At 40.9% G+C, this 23,961-nt stretch overlaps 1 protein-coding gene across 2 annotated transcripts in view; it reads left to right on the top strand.

The window, feature by feature from the left end:
* Nucleotides 1-23,701, top strand: part of LOC145966541 (uncharacterized) — a 48,834-nt gene extending 25,133 nt beyond the window's left edge. The window contains exons 3-6 of one of the 2 annotated variants that reach the window (XM_083090657.1): nucleotides 1,259-1,532; nucleotides 4,520-4,684; nucleotides 20,385-20,461; nucleotides 21,126-23,701. In XM_083090657.1, coding sequence (XP_082946783.1) covers nucleotides 1,259-1,532; nucleotides 4,520-4,684; nucleotides 20,385-20,461; nucleotides 21,126-21,714 — 1,105 coding nt within the window. In that variant the 3' untranslated portion in view covers nucleotides 21,715-23,701. Of the gene's footprint in view, nucleotides 1-1,258; nucleotides 1,533-4,519; nucleotides 4,685-20,384; nucleotides 20,462-21,113 lie in introns of both variants that reach the window. The other variant, XM_083090656.1, reaches the window with a different exon arrangement.
* Nucleotides 23,702-23,961: the final 260 nt, after the last annotated feature.

The following is a 23,961-nucleotide window of genomic DNA, read 5'->3' as shown; positions in this document are numbered from 1 at the left end:
AAAAGAGAAAGAGAGCAGAAAATGTGCAATTTAAATTTTCTTTAATAATCGGGATAGAATTTTTATATTTTATCCTTATACATATGTTTTTTAAGAATTTCTATTTTTGCTGAGTTTTCACGTCTTGTATAAAGCCACGTTTTCTCACGTGAAGTGGGAATTTGGTGGATAATCCGCCTGTGAGAAAAAAATCACAAGCATCTTCGGTGCTTGTGCTCGCGTCACGAGAGAAATGGTCGCACGAAAGGGGAGAAGGGTTAAAAATCAGGTACGAATGAGGACGAGGAGAGGCAGAGGCGGAATGGTGCGAGGGTGAGGTCCCACCTTCCCCCTCGTTCAATTCATTAACAAAAGACGGCTTGATAAATAAAAGCATTACTCACACTCGTGGCGCTGGCAGGATGAATGCATACCGAGTCGACAAGGACCGAGGAGAAGACGTAGATAAGATCGGCGGGTGTCCCCGCGTTTTAGTGGTCGAACAGCGGGGGGCCCGACACGGTATTAATGTTTGGCCTCCGAGGCAAAACATTCACGCCAGGTCCCGGGTCCCCGCGGACCCCCTCGCCTCTAACCGCGAATCCGGGCCCATCGCCCCCTTCTCGTCCCCCCTCTTTTCCGTTCCATTCTCTTCTCGTACACCATACGTTGATGACCGTGAACAGATCAATTCTAAAATTATCGCGAATCTCTTCAGATCATTGATTACCAAAATGCAACTCTTCTATTTTATTGAAAATCTCAAAAATTTCTGTTTTAGAAAAGACGACAAATTAATTAAAGTTTAGCTAATTTGACTTATACTGTCTAAAAGGAAAATTATATACTGTTTCACAAAATAAAATTGAATGAAATCGTTTGGAAATTTTTGGAAGCTTATATAAGTTAAGAATAGTTTTGAAAATTTCAATTTAATTAATGATAGTGAAAATTATATAATAATAAAAAATTGTATTTTCTCTTTCTTTTTCTCTTGCAAGAAATTTAATAAAAATTAATAAAAATTACTATTTGATAAAAATTAACAAGCAACGAGTCTGATGATTGCAAACATTTGGAAATATTTCATTTTTTCTCTCTCTCTTTCTCTTGCAAGAAATTTAATAAAAATTAATAAAAATTACTATTTGATAAAAATTAACAAGCAACGAGTCTGATGATTGCAAACATTTGGAAATATTTAAAAACAAAGCATTTAAATTTGTTTTGAATTTTGGACTTTTTGTACTAACTAACAAAATGTTTTGTGTTTGCGCAGACGAATGTTTCCGACATGTCGCGTTTCATTCAATGGACTGAAGGCGGACAGTCGATACGCGGTCCTGATGGACATCGTGCCGGTTGACAACAAGAGGTATCGATACGCATATCATAGGAGCTGCTGGTTGGTGGCCGGAAAGGCGGATCCGCCGGCGCCAGCCCGGCTCTACGTCCATCCGGATTCACCTTTCACAGGCGAACAGCTCCGAAAGCAGGTCGTCTCCTTCGAAAAAGTCAAGCTCACTAACAATGACATGGACAGACATGGGCATGTGAGTATATTATTTTTTTGAGAAAAAAGTTTCCATCTTCTTCCTCTTGTAAGATCAATTGTTGAGTTGCGCTGGACTCGATAATCGAATCGCTATATTTTTTGCCTGATTTCCGAAATATATCAGATACGTAAAAATAAGAGAAAGAAAACGGCGGAGTATATTAGCTTAGTATCGAATTAGATTTTCAAACACAATATATATGAACCCGTGAATAAGGACTTGGCAATTTAGCGCCCATCATTTTGTAGGAATTATATTCGTACTTCCGGTAAATTCTATATCGGCTTGCTATAAAAAGCCAATTCCGACAAAGTGCAGATTCCGATTCGCGTTACAGCGGATGTGTTAAGTTTCTTATTGAATTAATTAATTAATTAATAAGCCTTATCCGACCGTCTTTCTATTTCTCGCGCGAAGGTATCCGGTTAATTCCTCGTGACACTTGTCAGACCGCCGTGAAGATCGGTCTCTATTATTAAGCCGTTATAATGACAGAATGAATAAGTTAATCGCGCGCTCGCGCTTACGTAGTAACGCGCATCGATTTTTCGACACGAATGTGAAGTTCCGTCGCGTTTTGAATGATTCGCGAATCGGTGAAAAGGAGCGGAATAAAATTCCGCCGACGCTTCCTCATTTCCATCCGGTTTAATCCTAGTATCAGAAAGAAGAAAAAAAACCGATTATGATTATAAAACAGACGCATAACGATATTATTATTTCATAATTTCTAATTTAATAATAATTGATAATAATAAATAATAATTTCTAATTTGCTAATAATTAATAATAATAATAATAATAATTTTTATATTGTTTTCTTTTAAATAGAGAATTTTTCAAATTAGTCCTTTTTTTCAATTAGCAAAAACTAATATATACATGATTAAAAAAAACATTATTCTATTGATATTACAAATATGAGAAAAATTTTCTTATATTACTAGAATATTTTAAATCATGTGGTGGAGAGAATGGCCATTGTTTAAATTAAAATTCAATATAATTAATTTCAATATCATTAGTTTTTAAAATTTCTGCATTTTTTAGAGAGAAATGTTCAAAAAAACATCTCTTGAGTGCATTTCGTTCGATGAATTTTAATTGTCATTTACATGCGAGTAGTCTGTCGAGCTGTCAACATTTTTTCACGAATCGCGAATTTTTCACATTTTCATAGCAAATTTTTCACGTTTTCTCGCGTTTGCAAACGTGGCCGTTCCGAGACAACTCACTTATTAAACTTTTATACGTTACTCGGCGCAGCTGCGGCTAAAAGTACGACATTGTCGGCGTCGAAGACAGCGAGTGCACGCCTACCGCGTCCGCCGGTTGTTGCATTAATAAATCGACCGGCATCGATTGTTAGGTTCAACAAAGTTCAGCAAAGTGGAACGCAACACGATGACATTTTGTCTCGCGGAAAGCTTTTACGTCGTACTTATCTTACCCTCTTACGTCATTTCACGAAGCATATCTTTCTCTCTGCGTAATTTTCTTTTTCCATAATCACGCGACACGGTTGATTTACCTAGGCTCCCAACTCGTAGAGTTTAACGGTGATGACGTTGACGGAGCGCTTATGAGAATTTTAAAAGAACGTGAAATTATAAATAAGAAAATAAAGCGTTAGATGCTGTGTATAAGAAAGAAAGAAAGAAAGAGAGAGAGAGAGAGAGAGAGATATTTCTAAAGTAATTTTAAAGTGATCTTTCAATATGCGAAAGTAATATTCAGAGGGAATATTAAATATTGTGCTTACAAAGAATTAATTGAGTCAATTTCTCACATTGCTCTTGAAATCAAAAAGTCATCAAGAACGTCATCGTCGTCGCAAACCTGATTGATCGCGACCTACCGCAGGTCCCGGTTATGAAAAGGAGAAAAATGACGCCGATAAAACGAATTTCATCGTGGCGCGATTTAGTCGCTCCACGGGATAATTTGACAGTCCGTTGTCTCGTTTGTCATAAGACACGGGAATCTCAGCCGCGTCTTTGCCCCCTCCTCGCCCAGCCTTGCTGTCACCCCCTCCCCCACCCCCTCCCACCGTCTCATTGTCAGCCCGAGCTCCTCTTTCTCGCCGGCGCATCGGGGCCCTTAATTCATCGGATGACTGACGTAAATAGGAACTCCGATCGGGGCAGCGCTTCTTCACGGTACTCATTTTGTATTCAGGGTATTACACGCTGCCAGACGCGGGCAAAGTGATTCTTTTGAATGGTAACGGGGAGCTCGCCCTGCCCGAAGTGCTCCTCTAATTCATACGCTTTTTCTCGCCGCGGCCGATCTCCGCCCGCGTTTGTGCTGTTAATGCTACCGCATTGCTCTCGGCTTCGTCGCCGATTCAAATCCCCGAACGACGAAAGTCGACGCGACGTGAAACTCGATGTAATCTCCGTCCTCGGGAAACGATAAGCCGTCAGCGATTCTGGTACCCTAATGGGACGCTCGGAAATAAGGGATGGATGGAAATGCGTAGCGCGAAAGAAGACGAAAAAGTCGTCTCCGCGTGCGCGATAATATCGATATTGTCATCCATTTGGATCGTTGGCTAGTTAGTTCGTTTCGACTTTAATTGGACGAAATCGGACACTTGTAATTATCGCGAGAGATCTTCCGATTGCGAACAACTTTCACTCTCGTCTTTGAATTAATAACATAAATTGAGAAATGATGGTCGTCTGGATTTCCCACGCGATTAAAAAAACTGATAAAATTTAAAATAATAGTGAAAAGATGTAGACAAAACAATATGTTCATCATTCATTAGATGCAAAAGAAATAAATAGCTATTGCAAAAAATATATTTAACGTTACAATAAAAAACATTTTTTACAATAATTATTCGATAAGTATACGAATCTCGAGGCTAAGACAGAGGAGGAAGTGTCTGCGTTTGGAAAATTAAACGCGTATCGAACGTATTCCGCCATTAATCACATCTCCACGGGCAGTGTGATACAATTTCGGATAATTTGCAGCTGGTGCTGAACTCGATGCACAAGTACCAGCCGAGGATCCACCTGGTGAAGCGGCCGGACTCGGGTACGGCCAAGTCGATCGTGGACCTCGAGAAGGAGCCGCACAAGACCTTCATATTCCCGGAGGCCATATTCACCGCTGTCACCGCCTATCAGAATCAGCTCGTAAGTTTCACTTTGTTTCTCGCTACCGTTACACTCCCGCCTTTCCTTTTTGCGCTCGCTCATTCTCCTTCTCGTTCCTCGTCTTTCTTTCGACTCTCGGCCGAGTCTCGTACGTCCGTCCGGTCGCCTCCGGTCCTCCACATCTCGGCCACACGGGACTGGTTCCTCCATTTCGTTCGCCGCGGCTCTCTTTCATCCCCGATAATCGTTTCTGTCGAGAGCGAGAGACCGCGCGCAAAGACACTGGCGTAATACCACGCAGATACACGAGATTTTACATTAACATTGCGTCCGCGTATCAAGAGAATCATCCGTTTCCTTTTTGCGAAGCAACTGTATATTTTATCAATATTTTACAATTTTATTTTTAAAATTGAACGCGTGCATATATTTATTATTATTTAGATATATCTTAGATAATAATCTTTGATGATTTAAATATACATTTTTTTAAGATAGAGCTCTTTTCTCGAATCGAAAATTTTCAAAGTATTCATTTTTAATATAATAATTAAACGAAATTATGATATGCAAGGCACGAGGGAATTGACATTAGACTCAAAAATATTTTTTGGGACTCATTAAATACATGACGTATGAGAGAGACAAGTCAACGGATACACACACAATACACTTAGAATGCGAAGATCTCTAAATAGGCTCGCCACTGTTGGAGCGCAGCGTACAACTGTCAAAAGGCGCAACACGTGCAACTGTCGAGGTGATCGCGAGAGGAACGCGGGAGTCGCGATCCCGGCCTCTCTTTCTCTCCTTCTCGACGGAACCGTCTTCCGTGTCCAAGTTCAGATTCTGTGTTCGGCGCGCGAGAAAGACGGGCATTATCGTATTTCACGATAGTCGTTTAAGAACCGACCGTGCGGCGTCATGTGTGGTCCAGGTCAGCGTCGTTCGCATTCCACGGGCGTCGCGGCGCGGCGCGTCTCGTTCCACCGCCACCGTCGTCGAGGGGGGACTCAATTCCATCCTCGCGGCGGTTGGAATTTCGGACCTTGACGTAGGTTAGATCTATGATCTTCAGAGGCGACAACGGACAACTATCTGGCTCCGTTTCCGATGTTTATCCTAGTACCGTTTAATCGATCTCTCTTCTTTTTATCGCGAGCCGGGTCGTATTCCTTGAGGGAGATGGCGGCCTTTTTTCTTTAAAGAATAGTATATTATAATTTATTTGAATTTTTTTTCATTACAAAAGATTGAAATGAAAAAATTGCGCACGCTTTTATTTTATATAAAAACTGCTTTACTTTTTCAAATTTCTTTTTTTTTCGAAAAAATAACATTTTTAGTTTATTTAATATTGCAAATCTTTTTCAATATTTTAATTATTAAAAAGACACTAAGAATGGTAAATCACTTATATGATTTCAAAATAAATAATTTTCATATAAATAAAATATAACAAATGCGATTTGCAATCATATAACTAGAAAGAGTTGATCCTAATCCAAGCAATGATCCTAATCCAAGTTTCTAGTGTGATCTTCGGATATCTTCGTTATTCTTCGCTTTATCGATTGTGAAACGTTTTACTTAGGCTTGTCGTCATTTCGGCACAGCTTTTGACGAAGATGCGACGCGTTTCGTCTGCCAGCTAATGCAGCCGAAAACCGACGGAATCGACTCTAACGGGTGGTCCCAGGGACGGGTTACGACGACGACGACGATGACGACGACGAGAGCGACGCGGCTGTTGATGATGATGATGAGGTGCGAAGAGACACCTCGGCAATTACCTCGGGCCAGTTTCTCTTCCACGACGTCCTCTCTTTTGTGCCTCTCGCTTTCTGCGTCCTCTCGTCTCGTCATTATCGTTCCTTGCGGTTTCCTCGTCGCCTCCGAGTTTCTTCCGTCCGCTTGTCGTCGTTTTTTCTCCCCCTTTTTCCCGTATCTTTCTGAGGAGACGCGTCGAATATCGTCGACCGATCGTTATTTCGATAGTCGAGATCTTTATGGCATGGCATGTTGGATGTTCTTTCGCGCCGAGCGGAAGTCACGACTAGTCAAGCTTTATGCAAAGCCTGTCATGAACATTACAAGATTTTAACTTTATACAAAATGTTTTGATATTAACTTCCTCTATATTTTTTATATTTTAATCGGCATCTTTATCTCTTGATTATTAAGTAACAAGCAGCGTTAAAAAAATTATAGATGGGGATAAAGAAATAATAAATTAAAAAGTAATCTCTGAATTTATCTAGCGGCAATGTTGATTAGAATGAACGTCACTGTAGGGCTTTCAGCGAGATCGAAAATAGACAAGATAGAATGTAAAAGCGGTGGGATCAGGAGCAAAGAAACAGCGAGTGATCAGCGCGAACGCGTCGCGCTTGAATAAAAGCAAAAGGACGAAGAAGGACAGAGGTATACCGTGGAATGCACGTTAGTGATGTAGAAATGCAGCTGAGTGCGCGGCGGACAGCGGATGCTGCGAGGTAGATGGATAGGTAGATACGACTTGTTTAGAACGTGAGACAAGACAAGCCACCCGAGATTCGGTGAAAGAGGAGGCTATAAAGCGTTGTCGACAAGATCGAGATCGGCGATATATTAAAAAGACTGTACGGAAAGATAGTTGATAGCTAATCTAAAGAGATACACGAGTTTGAAATAGTTGCAGGCAAGCAGACAAAATGGGAATATTAATAACATTAATAGAGTACAGATGGAAAGAGATAAACTAGTGACGACGATACTAACGGGAATAATGGTTAATTAATTTCAATAAACGACCAATTTTCATCATTTTCTCATCTTGTTTGAGCTCGAAAATTATAGCATTAGCATTCGGATATTCGATTATGAAAGATAACTCGTTCCAGACATATATGCTAGCTTTAGCAAAAAAAAAGATCAAAGAGATCTCGCGGGTTCATCGCGATGGCAAACGACCTTAGCGCTTCGGTACCGTGTATATCCGTGTATACAATCCGATTTTTGGCATGGATATTCCTCTCGGGCTCGGGGTCTACCGGCTCGAAAGCCATTCGTCGCGGTTAGCGCGTTTCCCGTCACTCGTCGTCGTCGTCACAGTCACTGTCGGGGGTGCGCTCGTTTAGCGAGGGCTACCTTCTTTCCCCAAAGGCAGTGCCGCGTATCGTTGCGGACGCTTTTTGCTCTCTCCTTCCCCATCAGGCTTCGCGCTTCCCTTCTCAGGCCTCGTAACGACCTACGCGACCGACTCGATTCGTCTTTCTCGCTCGTACCACGTCATAATTCATAACTTAACTGCCGCCTCTCTTCCTTCCCTCCAGCCGCGCTCGACGGAGAGAGTTCCTTCATCCGTTCTGTCGGGCTCCTTATCGCCCCCTGATGTCGCCTCCTCTCTCGCGCTCCTCGTTGCCTCCCCTGCTCTCCTCATTCTCCTTCTCGTCGTTGTAGACATCCATTATGCGAACTTCCACGACCGGACTTTCCATCGCAGATTTTGGTATCTCGTGTCTTTGATTTCTTTTTCAATGAAAATACGAAATGGAGGAATGCAAAAATGAGACTTTAGAGTTGAGCTTTCAGAACGCGAATAAAATCTTATTCATCTTTTCAGTTTAATACATTTTTAATGAAAAATTAAATACGAATAGTTGACATTCTGACATTTCAGAATCGGGATGTGTGAAGAGAGGTCTTTTATTGAATTTTCATTAAGAAATTATATTCCAGATTATATTCAAATGCACGATTGCATCATCCGGATAGAGAAAATTGTCTGTGTCTTTAAGCTATATTTATTAAAATGTTTACCTTTGTGTATCGATTATCGACAAATTTCCGTTTCTCTGATTTATTTACTAAATCTATCATCGTAGTTAGGTCATCGTTTGTCGCAGTAACATTTATGTTACTTCCGCAGTTTGGATTTTATTATTCCTCTTCGTTGCTTTGCATTTATTCATCGACGACAACGTCACAGTCGACGTCTTCGTCATCGTCTATTATCCGCGGTCACTTTGTACTCGCTCTTTCGTTGCTCCTGCCGAAATGCTTAGCGCTTCCCACTTCTAGAAATTTATTTGTCAACAAGGTGTAGCACTCTGCTTTGTAGTATATTTCTGGTCTTCGTATTGAAGTTTGTCATTTCGGACAGTTCTTCGAAATTCCCCTTTTCATCTATTATATTTTTCGTTGTTGTCTTTATTAAGATGAAATGTCTTTGATTACACGTAAATTGCGCACTGTATCTCTTTAATGAAGAATCATCTATTTGAATCTCATAGTAGTCTCGAATTATATATAATTATATGTGTCAACTGTAGAAGCACGCTTAATGGAAATCAGGAATTAAATGTCAGGGAAAATCAGACGCGTTGAAAATTTGATGAAGTGCTAAGAATATAATCACATTCAATTTTCCGTTAACTAAATAATAAACATACTGTAACTAGAATATTTAAGTTAGTGAATGCTCGGTGAGTCTCTATCTTTATCTACATTTCATATACATAGCGTATCGTAACGATTTTTTCCACTATTTTACCAATATTCTTTCTATTTTAAAGGAAAATTTCTCGGTCAGTGCTTTTGAAAGAGATACGTACGATAAAATGTAACTTTCTTCGAAGGAATTGCATAAAATTCTGGAGTTACGTTAGAAATAAAATAAATTTCAAACGGTTAGGTCGACATAACGTTAGGTCGATCACCTTGTATATATCTAAATTATATCAAACTATAATTGAAGTAATCATATGAAATTATCTTAGAGGACTTAGCCTCAAGGTACATAATAAGTAAGTCTTTTCTCTTCTTTATTTTTTCTCCCGACCGCGTTCTCTGGCAAAGTTAAAAAGAAACGCACGCACGATGACCGCACGCGTTTCAGTTCCGAGTACCTAATTGCGCAAAGCGGTACGGAAACGCGAGACATAAAGACAAATCCGTGATAATTATGCGATTACGAATAATTATCTTGCGTCGCGGGATGTCGTGTCCTGCGGATGCGCCGTTTCCAGGCGTAATGCGCGCTTCGTCCTATATATATATGCACCCGGTGATGTAATTACGACACATTTAAAGACTTGTTTGCGCACGCTCGCGGTCGCACATCATCGTGTCCTCGTCACAGGATGCGACGATTCCCCCGTCTGCAAAATTGCGGTAAATTAGGTGTGTAAGTACGCATTAACAGTAAATGAACGCGGTTTACTTTGCAATCGGCGCGATGCGGAAGTTATTATAAATCCAAGGTTGCTAAGCGCGATCGAGCTTCAGCAAAGTGGCATTCTGCGTCGTTTTTTCCTCGCGACCAAGCTAATCCTCGTTAATATAAATGTAATTAAAAGGACACGTCAATCCCGTTATAAAAAGAATTAATTAATATTAGTCGCGAAAAAACACGACTACGGATTATCGCATACTGTTTGAAGGCTAAATCATTCTTGCCATCGAACCCGTCGTAATAAAATTGCGCTGTAAAGATAGACATCTTGAATGAATTTATACAGTCCCGATGTAACGACACGCCAGAAATAATCATCCGGCAATGCTATAAACCCGTCGCTAGTCTATGTAGGGCAATGTCCAAAAATATGGGCAACCATGCCCCTTAACAATCGCCATATGTGTCGGGCAATAATTCAGACACTTGCCACCGCGCTCGAGCATTACCAAATGAACTGAGCGGGACATCCAAAGAGAGAAAATAGAATGCGGGAAAGGATAGGAATAAGGAACAAAAACAGAAATAAGAAGGAGTAGAAAAGGGAGGTTGAAGGAAGAGAGAAAAGGAGAAGCAAGAAACGAAGAGACAAGAAATTGTCATGTAATAAGAAAATGCTTGGCTTTTAAATTTTCAAAGAAAGAGATTTTTAAATCTCGTTTTTCTTCTTTTAGATTGAAAGGTTTAACATTTTTTTCCTAAACTTTTTCCTAAAACTTTGAAACTCTTTTACATGATTGAATGGTTAAATTTCTGAATCCTAAAAAATTCTAAGAATTTTCTATTCTTTGCATTTTAACCCTTTCGTACCTCCGGGACATATGTCCCACATACGAAAAAATTCATAACTTTTAAACAAATAATCCTATCGACTTCTACCTTGGCTTGTTTTAAAGAAAAAGGTTCAAGTTATATGTAAAAAAATCGCGCACTTTGAAATGTAATGTTTATAGTACAATATAATTATCTAAACTTTGCAAAAAATCAAACTTTTAGAGAATGAAGATTAACCGCATATTAATTGAAAAATCATAAAATTTATGCGCTAATTATAAACTTAAAGTTTTATTTAAATGTGATTACAACTTTATTATGATAAATATTATAATAATTTATATGTGTAATCAAAGTAAGACGACGCGTGCAACTGACATCCAAGTCTCGCGGCAGATGCGCAGCTTGCAAAAAAAAAATGTATAACAACGCTATGAGTCAAACGTGTGTGTGTATATTCAGGAAAAAACATTATATATTTTTAAAAAAATCAAAATAAAATCAAAGCTCATATTTTAAATATATTGATATTTAATAACTTTTCATTGTCGCCATCTTGAATCTGCCATTTTGAATTTAAATTTTGATGGTAAATTTGGAATCAGCACCCTGTAAAACTGTCTTCATATGAAACACATCTTTTTTGAGAAAGCCGGAGGTACGAAAGGGTTAAATATCTAGAACATTTTTCATTCTTGGATTGTCAAATCTTTCAGTAATTGAGTTAATCAGGTTTCTAAATTTCTCCGTTCACTCTTGTATCCTCTCGTCAAGATCGACGTTTAAGCGAGGAAGAAAGAAGCAAAAGAGACGGAGGAGGCGATGGTTTTAGTGGCTGCAAGCGACAGCGTCGGCGAGGGCGCGAACGAAAGAAAACATAAATAATCGCGTTCAAATGAGACAGGGAGAAGAAGGAAGAGGAAGAAGAAGAGGAAGAGAGGCCGGGCTCTCTCTTTCGGAGCCACACACGGCGGCGCGGCGGCTGTGTGTCCCGATCTCGTCGAACCTGATGCCTGTGCGCTATACTACTCCGCCCCCTCTCGACGCTCTCGTGCTCAGGATGCTGAAGAGGAAGCTGACACGGGACACGGGATGGCTCATCGCTCTGACAACGCAGTCTTTCGCGCTCATAGACGATTTATCTCGCGATCCAACGTTGTCCGTTCCATGTCTTGAGCGAGTTATCCCCTTACCAAATATCGTTCGCGTCCGAGACCCCTCGGATGAGATGCTCTTCGCGATCCGACGTCCTTCAAAGCTTCAGACGGACTACATTAAAGGCGAGTTCTCCACGAGAGGGTTAATTAATTCGCTGTCCCAGACAGGACAACACGCGCGTTGCGTGAGCAGAGATTAAAATTCGCTTCCGCTCGTCGACGTCGAAGTGACGTTAATGATCGTGTTGATATCACACTTTTCTCGGGGCCCTTCGACACTGGCCGACATGCAACCAGCCGTCGGGAATTAACGCTCAAGTGATCGCGTGAATTTTCATGAGTTGGCTACGTACACGACATTTACCCAAAAACATCGCTGCTGTGTCAAAGATATAAAGTATTTCTTCCTTAGTTTCTATAGGATACTTTGGGTCTTGTAATTTTAATGAGAGACGCAGCAATCAGTTTCTATCTAAAATATTAATATATGAGTAATTCTGAGATAAATAAAATAAAAGAACAACTTGAATATCAAAATTTTATAATCTAAACGAAGACACAAATATATTTTATTCTTCTAGGATTTAAATTCGAGATTTAAAATTATCAAACAACATTTTGAACATCACGTAAAGAGAATTTAAATATATTATCATAATAAAGAAATATTACATAATTGATAGGGGAATGAGAGAAAAACGTTGAAATACTCTGTGCATAATTTTCCAAAAATCAGAATAATTATGCGTAGACGGACCACCCGGTCGACAAAGGCATCGCGTTCGAATTAAAACGTCGCTCGCGGCGTCGCGTCCGCGTCGCGACGTATTTATAAATCAGCCGGCGTATATGATAATTTAATTTTATCGCTAGTCGTCACCATAGCGGCAGAGCGGCGTTTTGGCGGCAAAGGGCGAAAAAAGGCGGCGTGATGGGCGAGCGAGCGTGGCGCGAGCACACAAGCGGCACTAAATAGCGCGCTGAGACGAGACGAGAGAGAGAGAGAGAGAGAGAGGAAGAGAGCGCGGGGAACCCCCTTTCTTCAATGAGCGTGTCTCTATTAAATCTATTATTAGAGACCCGGGCCTCTCTCGGGTGCGAAAGCATCCCTTTCAATTACCTACGGCTTCATTTCGCGCGCTCTCTACCGGGTGTGTGCGACTCGGGGAGCCGTATAAGAGGGGGACGATAACGCTCCGTAAGCTCCTCGAAGGAGTTTCGAGGATCGCGAAAGCCCGAAGATATTATCCGGGGATCTAAACGGTCTAGATCTCGGAGTATCGCAAGATCCGTGGGTTTAAGGACGCGAGGATTAGAGTATCAGGGGATCTCAGGGAGGTAGAGGGAGTTTAAAATTTGAGAATGTAAATATTGGAGGATTCGAAAATTCAAGAATTTGAGGGTACGCGAATCTAAATAAGAGAAAAATCTCGATGTGTTGGAAATCTTTAAAGATCCTAGTATTTTCAAAATCTCTGAATCCAAGGATACAAAAATCTACATTCAAAGTTTTAAAGACACGTGACGTAAAATTTGCATTAATTACGCGTATTAGAAGGAGGCAATAAAAGCTTTAGAATTTGACTCAGTCTGTGACTCAAATATATGATATTTTAAAAATATGCAAATGCAAATATTGAAGGATTTGCGGAAAATTATAAATTGAAAATGGGAAAAAAGTTAAATAGCTCATTATAAAATATTACATTATTGGAATAATGATGCTTAGACTTTGTTTCGACGAGCAGATCTCCGTGATATTTCCGATCACATCGATTAAAAAGGCATCAAGCTGTCCATTACGGAGCATGATTTACTGTCGCGTAAGGCCATTACCGCAATTAAGCGCGTAATATCGCGCTCGTATACACATTTTGACCCGCGTGTCGGTGTTTCCGTAATGAGGAAACAAGCGCGCGTGTTCGCCGATAAACGGAATATTATCGTTGCGTGAAATAATGTCGACTTTATTCCGCGCTAAGCTGAAGTTTACGATGCTTATCCGCCGCGTCGCCTCTCGCGCGCAATTAGTCTTGCAAATTTGATTACGAGCGCGCGCAGAAACAATACGCGAAGCGGTTATCGGACGATTATTAGACGAGCCTTTTAATCATCGCGCGAGCGCCCTGCCGGCATTTTAATTTTAAATTTTAAATTGGCCCCGAGCACGCATCCTCGGAATTTTCATAATGGCTATCTTGCGCGCAATTAACGGCTTTAGCTATCAAAAATCTAGGGCGTCGTGAATTATTACCGGGAGAAATCGTTCGCTTATTAATCAATTATGGTGATCTTGATCGTCGAGCATGGGGATCAGGTGTTATAACTCGTGGAATAAGATAAAATGACACTGAAGATGTATGTTTAAAATGTATTTTAGATCAAGATATCTTTTTATATTTTTTTTGTTAATCTAAACGTTCATATAAATAATCTACATTGATTTTTTGCAATTTTATCGTATCTTATACATGTTAATAAAGTTGTATCCATTCGTTTAATTATTTAAAAAACTTGAGACTTAGTATTAAGAAACAGATATAAGATTCTAATGCAGTTCATTTTAAAAGTATCGCCTGTTTAGATTCATGTCATTCAAAGCTTTTCAATTTTTTGAATTTATATAAAAAAAAGGAAACATAAATTCAGGATCAACAACAAGTTTTGATGTCTTCGACCTCGTCTTCCCTTAATTCCTTTACCAGAGACCAGCTTCCTGGTGCTGGGCTCAAATGGACCTGCACGCGAACCGCGAGTACGTATCGGTATCCGAATATCCGGGCATCCGACTTGGGTCCCACTCGGGTCCGCTCCGCCCACTGTGTTCGCAAATTCTCTCTCAATTTTCATCGGTCCGGCGCTCCGCAGCTGGACGTAATTGGCTACCTGTCCTTCGATCGGCCGCGCCGATCTGTCCTCGGGCCGCCGGGTCGATGACGGGGTCTGATCCGCGTGCGTGTGCGTTTCTCGACAGAAAATTACTTTCCGCCACGCCGTGGACGTCGCAGCCTCGGAAACGCGCAAATTTCGCATTGAAGTTTTCGTCGCGTGACGCGCTTTGAAAGCCGAAGCCGCGGCGCTTGCGAGTATACCGGGTGTCCCCCTACTAACGCACGTCTATAAAACGCAGAATTCGTATAAAGCAACGCAGGATACTAACAGCAGAATACAAAAGATCTGCATAAAATATGGAGAATAAAAATACATTTGTTTCTGTAAATTATGTTTAGATCATTCAGAGGAAATTATTAATCAGTGAAAATGTGCATATTTTATACAATGGACTCGTTAAACTAAAATTAATTCATAAAAACGTATTTAATCGACACATATAATTTACACGAAATCTTTGTCGAAAAAAAAATTAAAATTCTCGTATCGAAGGATCGATAGAGCGGTGGAACACCCTGTAGACGCGGCTTCTTGTTCGCCTATTAACCGCCAGTAATGACGCGGCGGCATCTTTCCGTACGATCGGCGCGGAGAGGATTCTCGAAAATTACTTTGCGAGCGCGGTATGCGTCGTAGGTACATACATACGTCGGCAACCGGCGTTTAAAGACGGGGATCGGGGCCTCCTCCCGTGGGACGTGACGCGCCGCAAAAAGGCTCGTACGAAGAGGTACGCGCGTGATGACGGCACGGACGTTGGACGCATTGTCGTGGGTAACGAGATGAATTCGTGATTTTTATTCAGCCTCCCGAAACGTCAAGATGCGCATCTCGATGGAAATTTGTCATTTTTCTCCCGCTCGAAATGTAAAATGGAATTTACAAAAAGATATTCCGATTTTTCCCGAAGTCCAAAAAATATAAGAAACTTTTAATAAGCTTGTGAAACTTGCAAATTCGCAGTTTTTATTGGCGTTTTTATCGGATATTATTTCGTATAATTTCCTTTTTTTATTTGCTCCTTTTTTTTCTCACGCCCGTTTACGCTTAAAACTCCATTACGCGCATTGGCTGCGCTTGATAATCTTAATCGTCTCGTTCTCTCTAATGACTCGCGGGCGCGCCGGATGTCTCGTTCGCACTTCGCGTATCGCGCACGACACGGCATGCGTTCCCATGCGTGGCGGAGCGTCATCTCTCGGGACGCGTCTCTCGCCGAGGATTTATTCGCACGCGGCGGGCGATGCGCCGCTCGGGCATCGGGCTGCCGAGCCGAAGCAGAACGGCGAGCATGCGAGGCGAATTTATCACGCGGTGAACCCGCTCGCTGCGCGCTACACAGCCGACATCGTAAATCGGTTTGGGAAGTGGTCCAAGCGTTTGGCCGAGTCGTGTCAGCGAAATCGTATAACTTCGACGGGCCGGCCGCGTTTGTCGGAAAGCCCGGTCCCAGTGGCGTCGGGACTTCAACGCCTTTTGCAGGAAATTTCATCGATCGGTGAAATGGATCGATCAATTTTCCGCGCGAATCCTCGAATTAAATGTGGCGATTTAATTCGGATCTTTGTCTCTAATAAAATTTTAATTATTATGATAACAAGGGCTATATTACTCTGCACTATTTTAAGAAAAGAATAAAGACGTTAATTATTTTTTAATTTTGAGGACTTTTGAAAGTATCTAGCGCTTTTCACTTCAATTGCAGTTATTAAGATTGATTAAGAAGGTAGTAAGGCTCTAAATGTAAATATACAAATATTAAGATATCAAATGCGATAAGAGCCAAACGCGGGTGATCGTGCGACAGTTTCACAGAAAAATAATTTTTCTGTGAAACTGATATTTGTGCACAGGGCACGGATTTATCTTGGTTAAACCAAGTAAAATTTAAAATCTCAATTTGAGATTCTTATAATACCCCTCTAACCCCCCAAAGAAGTTATAGGTGAGAAAAATAACAGGCCGAAAGTCGCTGAATCGGGAATGTAGAATCTTACTCTTCACTTAAGATAAAATTTAGAAAAATGTCAGAAAGATATTAAACAAATTAAAGATTAACATTTTTAAGGGAGCAAAAATATCAAATATTTGATATCAAATTTGTACAGTATGCAAAGCACGCCATTGCGAAGTAACAAATCCATCGTAAAGCAGAGAGGCTCGACGAGAATGTCGGTCGGTGCAACGCGATAAAACGCCAATATCAAAGACCAGAAGTCGTTCCAAACTCGCGTCCGGTATCGCGGATTTCAAAGACCCGCGCGAGATCCGCTCGTAAAATGACGACGACGCCGCCGCGAATCGTCAGGCGGACCGATGACGAGAAGCGAACGCAGACAGGGGAGGAGATGCAGGACGGAGACGGAGGTGGCGAGATGTTGTCGAGGGAGCGAGGATGCTGACGGCGATGGTGACGGTGGCGATGGTGGCGGGCCAGATGTTTGGCTAATGATGTCAGCGGAATCGTAACTAAAACCGAGGCGGCCCCGGGCTTAGCATCGGCTTAGCCTCAGCTTTGAAGGAAAGAGTCTTATTACCCGGGGTCTCTGCACGTGCTGCTCGTGAGCGCGAAACCGTAGGGTAATTGGACCACCCACTCGACGCACCAAGAGTGCCACTCTCCTCTCGCCGCCTTCCTTCCTCCTCTTCTTCGTTTTTTTTCCTCCCAGTTCTCCGAGGAGCGCGAAAACGGCGACGAGCTTTCGACGAGCAGATAAACTGAAAGTCGCGCGACGACTTCCAGTCCGGACGGTTGCCAATGCAAGTTTGCGACGGACAGGATACGTATCTTCGAACTTATCGAGAATACTGGTTTATCGCGACTCGTGAAGTCATCAAGACTGCCGATAAATCCGGCTAGAATATATGACAGGAACGAGTATGACGGCTGTCTTGTATATGCGGGGGAGGGAGGCGAGTTTATTATAGATTACAGATGTTATTATAAGAGTCGTAACTTTTCTCCGGGGAATCTCTCTCTCTTCAGGGGAATGTTGAAAATGAAAAGATACGACATGCCCTGTCTAAAAAAGGAAATTTATTACATCAACTTTGAAAGTATTATCTTTATCTCTTTAAAAGACTTTGTAAAATATTTTATTTTAACGTTAAATGATATATTCTAATTTATGGTATATTAAATTATCGAAGCGGGACGATAAAGCGCGATAATTTTCCTTTTAATTGGGCTATTATCGTGGAAATGCGACGCCTCATTTGCTTCCGAGTTTTGGAACAGCGCGGATTAATTGGACCACCTACGGGTAACCAGAGTTGCGACAAGCGGCTCCCTTTTCCAAATAAATACGCGCGTGTTGTGCCTCGTCTTGGGTAGCGGGGATTTTACGAAAGACATCGGTGCCCCAAGTCAAAGTAGTAGGAGCGTGTCGTTCGGACGAACCGCATCACATCTCGTCCGTGACACTCGACCCGGAAGACAAGGCTGATTTATGCCTGCTGGTTCGCCAGACGGAAATTGGATGGGTCCGCGTCGAGGGATATCATTGCGTTTGTTTGACATTTTTATGTGGTACCGCTGATGTTCTCCGTCTGTATTCGAGCGCCAGCGCGCCTGGGAAGGCGCTAATTAACGCGTCGTCTAATCACCCAATTACCAAATCTAAACTTGCTTTCGACCAACCAACACCTTTGACATGTCTGGAAAGTTTATTGAAAAAAATCGTGCGTTCGTATCTTCACAACACTTACCGCAGATATAATTAATCCTTTAAGAATGTGTAAGCATCATAAATTTATTTCAATTTTCTATAGTGAATTGTATTATTTTTATGGTAGTTACTTATCTTACTTATTTTTAATATATATTTTTATAAAAATTTCTATCTAAAATAGTACACATCATTTATATATTTTTAAATTTCAATATTTTTAAAAAATTTACTTATTGTCAGGATAATATTGCTAACATAAGATTAATACATTATATTAATTTATATTTTTAATATATATTTTTATAAAAATTTCTGTAAAATAGTACACATCATTTATATAATATTTTAAAAAAATTTATTTACTGTCAGGATAATATTGCTAACATAAGATTAATATATTATATTAATTTATATTTTATAATCATTTATTTCAAAATCAAGCATTTTTTCTCGTCTCTAAAACTTGTGTTTTACTATTATTATTATTATTATTAATTGCTATCGGTAATATAGAAAGATAGATAAAATAAATACAAGAAATTTAACGGCTCTTTCATCAGAATGTCATCGCTTTTGTTCGTCGTGAGCATTTTGTATCTTGCAAACGTTGTCATTTCGCGCTTAAACGTGCGGAAAATCTCGTCGGTTCAACATGCCTCTTTCTGTTTGAAAACTTTGCGACAGTTTTGGAACAGGTATCCTCCGGACAACGAAATTTGTCTTCGGACGAAAGATGGAGGATATGCGACGCGCATTACCGGCTTCGATGCCGAGAAAACGGGGCCACCTGTGCATCCGTCGGCGTCGTGGGTGGGCCTCGTAGGTAACGCGAAACACATTCAACTTAGGGCACAGAGCCGACTTAGGGTAGATTTCCGTGGGGTTGGCGCAGACGAGAGCGGAACGGAAAAGGAAAACAGTCCGACCACTTAAGGGGCCTACTACAAACGTGACGATGTGTAGCTCAACACATGTAGACAAGCTTTTTCGAATTTCCTGCCATTGACCACCATGCTAGTCGATTTCTCGAGTATCGAGCGTGAACAAAGCACTCTTTGCCCTCGCAGCGAAAGAATCTGCTAACATGGCAAAGGATGTTCCAGTGGCACTATTATGAAAAGATAGAAGATTGTAGAAAGAAAGAAAATTATCTCGTATTTTACGAAGAAAATGGTGAAAGAAACCACTTGTGATCAAGGGTACGACAATGGAAAATATTGTAACTCTAAAAAAACTCCAAAACTATACAACGTTATAGAAGAGTGCGTTATATACATAATAGCTTTGTTTTTAATATATTATTATATATTAGGATTTAGAGAAACATTTCTTTTACCAAATTTCATTTATACGCATTAGTTTTAGTGCAGTTACATAATAGTTACCATCTAATAATTGTTGTGATATTATTTTACAAAAATATAGTCGGCTCTTTTGATCGGCGACAAATCGAAAAATTCTTCAATCTATCATACAGTAGAGACATTTTGTCGAAGGATTAACTGTCGTACGCTGTTCGTGTCAAGCAATATCGCTTATCTCATCTTGATTCGAAGTAATATCTGATTCGATTCAAGCGATGAATCAACCACCTCGAGTTTCTACTATTATTTTTCACAAAAATTTCGGTGCATCGATTCGTTCTCGTAACAGCGAGGATTCACCCGTGCATCAGCGACGCGTTCCCCTATCTCTTGCCGAATCCTCCCGATTCCCTACCACCCGTCTCTCCTTCCCCATCGCGGTGGTAGGTATGTCGCTTCGCCGCCTTCTTCTAATTTTACGAGCCGTTGACTTCCGATCGATGGAACGAACCGTTTCGAAACAGCCGGTCGTTTTCCGCCACGCGCCGTTGACCGTACGGTGACGTAATTTTCCCCGAGCGAAGCTGAGCGCCGGGTAATAAGATCGGTTAATGTGCGAGAGATCGTCCCGATGTTTAATGCGAATCCGAGGGCGACCGGATCTCCGATTCCCGATCTCCTGTTCGCCACGTTACTAATCGACTGCCGCTTTTCCGCCTGTTACAGATCACGAAGCTCAAGATCGACAGTAATCCGTTCGCCAAGGGCTTTCGAGATTCTTCTCGTCTTACTGACTTTGAGAGGTAAATTACTTGATAATAAACTTATATTAGATATTGAGACGGCAAATTTAGAATGTCTGTAATTATGAAATAATTTAAAATTGTGTATGCACAAAATTCATATTAATCTAATGTCAATCTCATGTCTCTTTTATAACGGATTTTATACTACTCTTAAAATTACATTCATACATCTTTTTTTATCTTTTCTATGTTGAAGTATTATATTTTTTAAATTAAATTTATTTCCATGTTGAAGTATTATATTTTTTAAATTAAATATATTTATTAAATTAAATATAAAGTTAAAATTGCGCGTGTTTAAAATTGTCAAAGGGGCTACCGTTTAAAAAAGGATTATTAATTTTAGAAAACTGGATAAAAGCCTATGTCGAAGAATTAAACATGAAAGAGCCTGAGACAATAAATAAAAGTTAAAAATTAAAATGGGAGCGTGAAATATAAAGCTAAAATTCTATTGGTCGGTCTATCAAAGTTTAAGCGGCTGACGCTTAAAGAACTTTAAGATCATTAATTTTACAAGCTGCACAAAAACCTATGTCAAAAAAAAAATTAAAAATGAAAGCGTGAAACAAGCCGCACAGACACAAAAATATTTAAAATGAATTTTTCGAAGATTTACAGTTAGAAAACGCAATGCATAATGGAGCAGTTTTCCTTTTAGAGAAACGATGGAGTCAATGTTGGCGGAGCAACAGTCGTTGAGGTTTCCACATCGATTGCCTTTCGAGATGGAGCAGCTCCAGGCGGGCGCAGTAAGCAACCTTAGTCTAGAGGAGAAGGCTTTATGGGCTGCACGTTCTCAGATGTTGTTAAGGGCGGCGGCGGCCGTAGCTGTCAGTCCCTACGCTCAATTGGTCAGTCCGGCTTTGGTCTATCCTGGCGCGCCGACAGCTGGTACCAGCCATCAACAACAGCAGCAACAACAACAGCAGCACCAACAACAACAGCAGCAACAACTGGGTCACCTGTGGTGGGCCTCGTCAATTGGTCCGACTTTGTTCGCGGCGGCGCATCATCAGCAGCAGTTGGCCGCTACCACCTCGCAGCAAAATCCGACATGTCCCGCCGCCCCACGGCCTCTCTATCCGTCGCCGCTCGCCCTAGCTCACCATCGATTCTCGCCCTATCATACGACGACCGCCCCCAAGTCCTCGACACCGGCTGTGCCGTCGCCGTCGCCGTCCAGAAGGGCCACCCCGTCGCCCACAGATAGTCTCAGCAGGGAGGCTCAGGACCTATCGCCCTCGTAGTCGCCGGCTTTCCTCGCTTAGAGAAGTACTGGTCGTGAATTTCCCGATGAAAAAAGGTTTGAGACTTTTTACTAAGCACTGTGTGATGAAAAAAGCCGAATTTCCGAATGTAAAGGATTTCGATAAATTGGGCCACGAATTTGGCAGTTGCGATTTGTTTTTTACGGAGAAATGTGCAATTCCTTCTCGATGAAAGCGAGCTTTTCTCGACTGAGACCAAAGCGTGATAGATTCGTATCGCTTTGTAATATTCTTCTTTCACGAAGAAATGGAGAAACTTCACGCGCGGTGAGAATCGATTTCCATCGTATCACTCTTGCTCAGCTTAAATTATTCCTTTTCTTTCCTCTTTTTAGATTTCTAAAAAATATACACCAATTCTATAAAATTGGTTACAACATTCTTTTCAAAAGAATGTACAAGTGCAATATTTATTAAATTAATATTAATAACTTATTAATTATTATACTTTCTTGTCTTTATTATTTTTTAAGGAGCCGGTCTCCATGCCGTTAGACGAAAGCATAATGACTATGTAAAAAAACATTCATATTGTAAAGAAAAAATAAATTGTTATAAAATATTTACGCAACGGAGATCGATTTTCGTCGCGCGTGTCACGCTTCGCATAGTAATGGAAGGAGGATGTCGAAGCCGGTATTGACGATATACTCGCAGAACTTGCGGCGTGAATAGAGACGATAATTGTGGTGTCAGAGATTCTCGGCGGCGCAGTCGAATTGCTTTCCGTCTTTCTCCCGCGCCGCGAAAGAAACGCGGGGAAAGAAACGTAAAGCTCACGCTCTCCGAGAGAGCCTGAACATGCCGTCTCTCTCGGCTGAACTCTCGACCTTTGGCGAGCATGGTGGCAAGCGCAGAGGACTCGAGCCGTCTCACGTGACTCGACGATTCCGTTGTCTCTCGACTGGACCTTGGGACCGAGAGGCGCCCGACCTGTGTATATCCTTACCTCGATCAGCGATCGGAAGCGATAGGATCGCCGCGATCCTGGTAGTCAAGATACACCTATGGATACACTTTGAAAGGGAAACGATATCATTTCAAAAAATCTGTTACACTTGCAGAGGACGCGCCGAAAATAAAGTACCGTGTTGTATCTTTAACTTCAATTCTTTTTCACTTTTTGAGATACATTTTTTACATTGATTCTTGTGGTAATTCTTAAAAAAGAAACAGAAACTATAAAAGGAGATACTCAACTGTATAATTTGAGATATTTTATAGACACTTTTAATGGAATCATTTTCGTTGCATAAACATATCCGATATTTCTACGTAGTATCTGAATATTGTATTGAAAATTATTTTTTTTGCATTTTTTTCGCATTTTTTTCAACGCAGATAACATCGCGCGTTGTTTCGAAATTGTGCGAACGATCGCAAAGATCACGGCGGCGTTTAGCGAAATTCACGCTGCATGCGTGAAGAGTACGCGAATGTTGTAAATATGTAACCATCTTGGCTCTAAAAGCCGGCATAATTTCCGTACATGATACACGTATATACAACAATCTTTAAGGGTAACTAAGTTGTACGGCGATTAAAGTCTACTGTATATAGGTATACATATATCTACTTGCGACGTAAGGTAACTACGCCTCTATCTCTTGTAACATAAGCTGTATATTTCGTATCACGACCTATTGTTATCGTTATTTATGTTTCGATTCCGTATTTCGGCGCGAAGAAGCGCGAAGTGAGCGGAAAAGAATCTGCGATCCCGAGATGAAATCCGAGTTTTTTCGATGGATCTCAACTTTCGAAAATTCAATGATCCGACACTTTGCGCCTTCTTCGCGAGCACCTTAAAGGGTTATTATCGCCGCGGCGATTAGTTAGTTAGTGTAGAGCGTTATATTGTTAATGCTTGTGTTGTGAAGAACGCATACACCCATTGCTGTGCAAGCTCTGCTCCCTTGTAAATAAACCCTAATAAACTCTTGTACCGAGCGTACCGTTCCGAATATCTCCTCTGGCCATCGTGCGTTTATTTCTCGTTATTCGCGAAGACCACTTTATTTCAGTTGGACGATTTTGAGAGCTTTATGCGAATTTTGGGAAAATTATAAATCTCCAAACGTATTTTTAACAATCTATAATCTGTGCAAAAATCTACCTATATAATTGCTTATCAAAAACAGGATTATTTGCTATTATAGATTATTTATCGTCGCAGCGCAGATATTACTCTCCGAACAGATTGCTCCAGCATCTATTTTCTCATAC

The sequence above is a fragment of the Camponotus vicinus genome, unplaced genomic scaffold (assembly GCF_025532165.1).
Source record: "Camponotus vicinus isolate PSW18456_S1 unplaced genomic scaffold, iyCamVici1.0 SCAF_2, whole genome shotgun sequence".
NCBI lineage: Eukaryota > Metazoa > Arthropoda > Insecta > Hymenoptera > Formicidae > Camponotus > Camponotus vicinus.
This window is presented reverse-complemented; position numbering and strand designations above follow the sequence as displayed.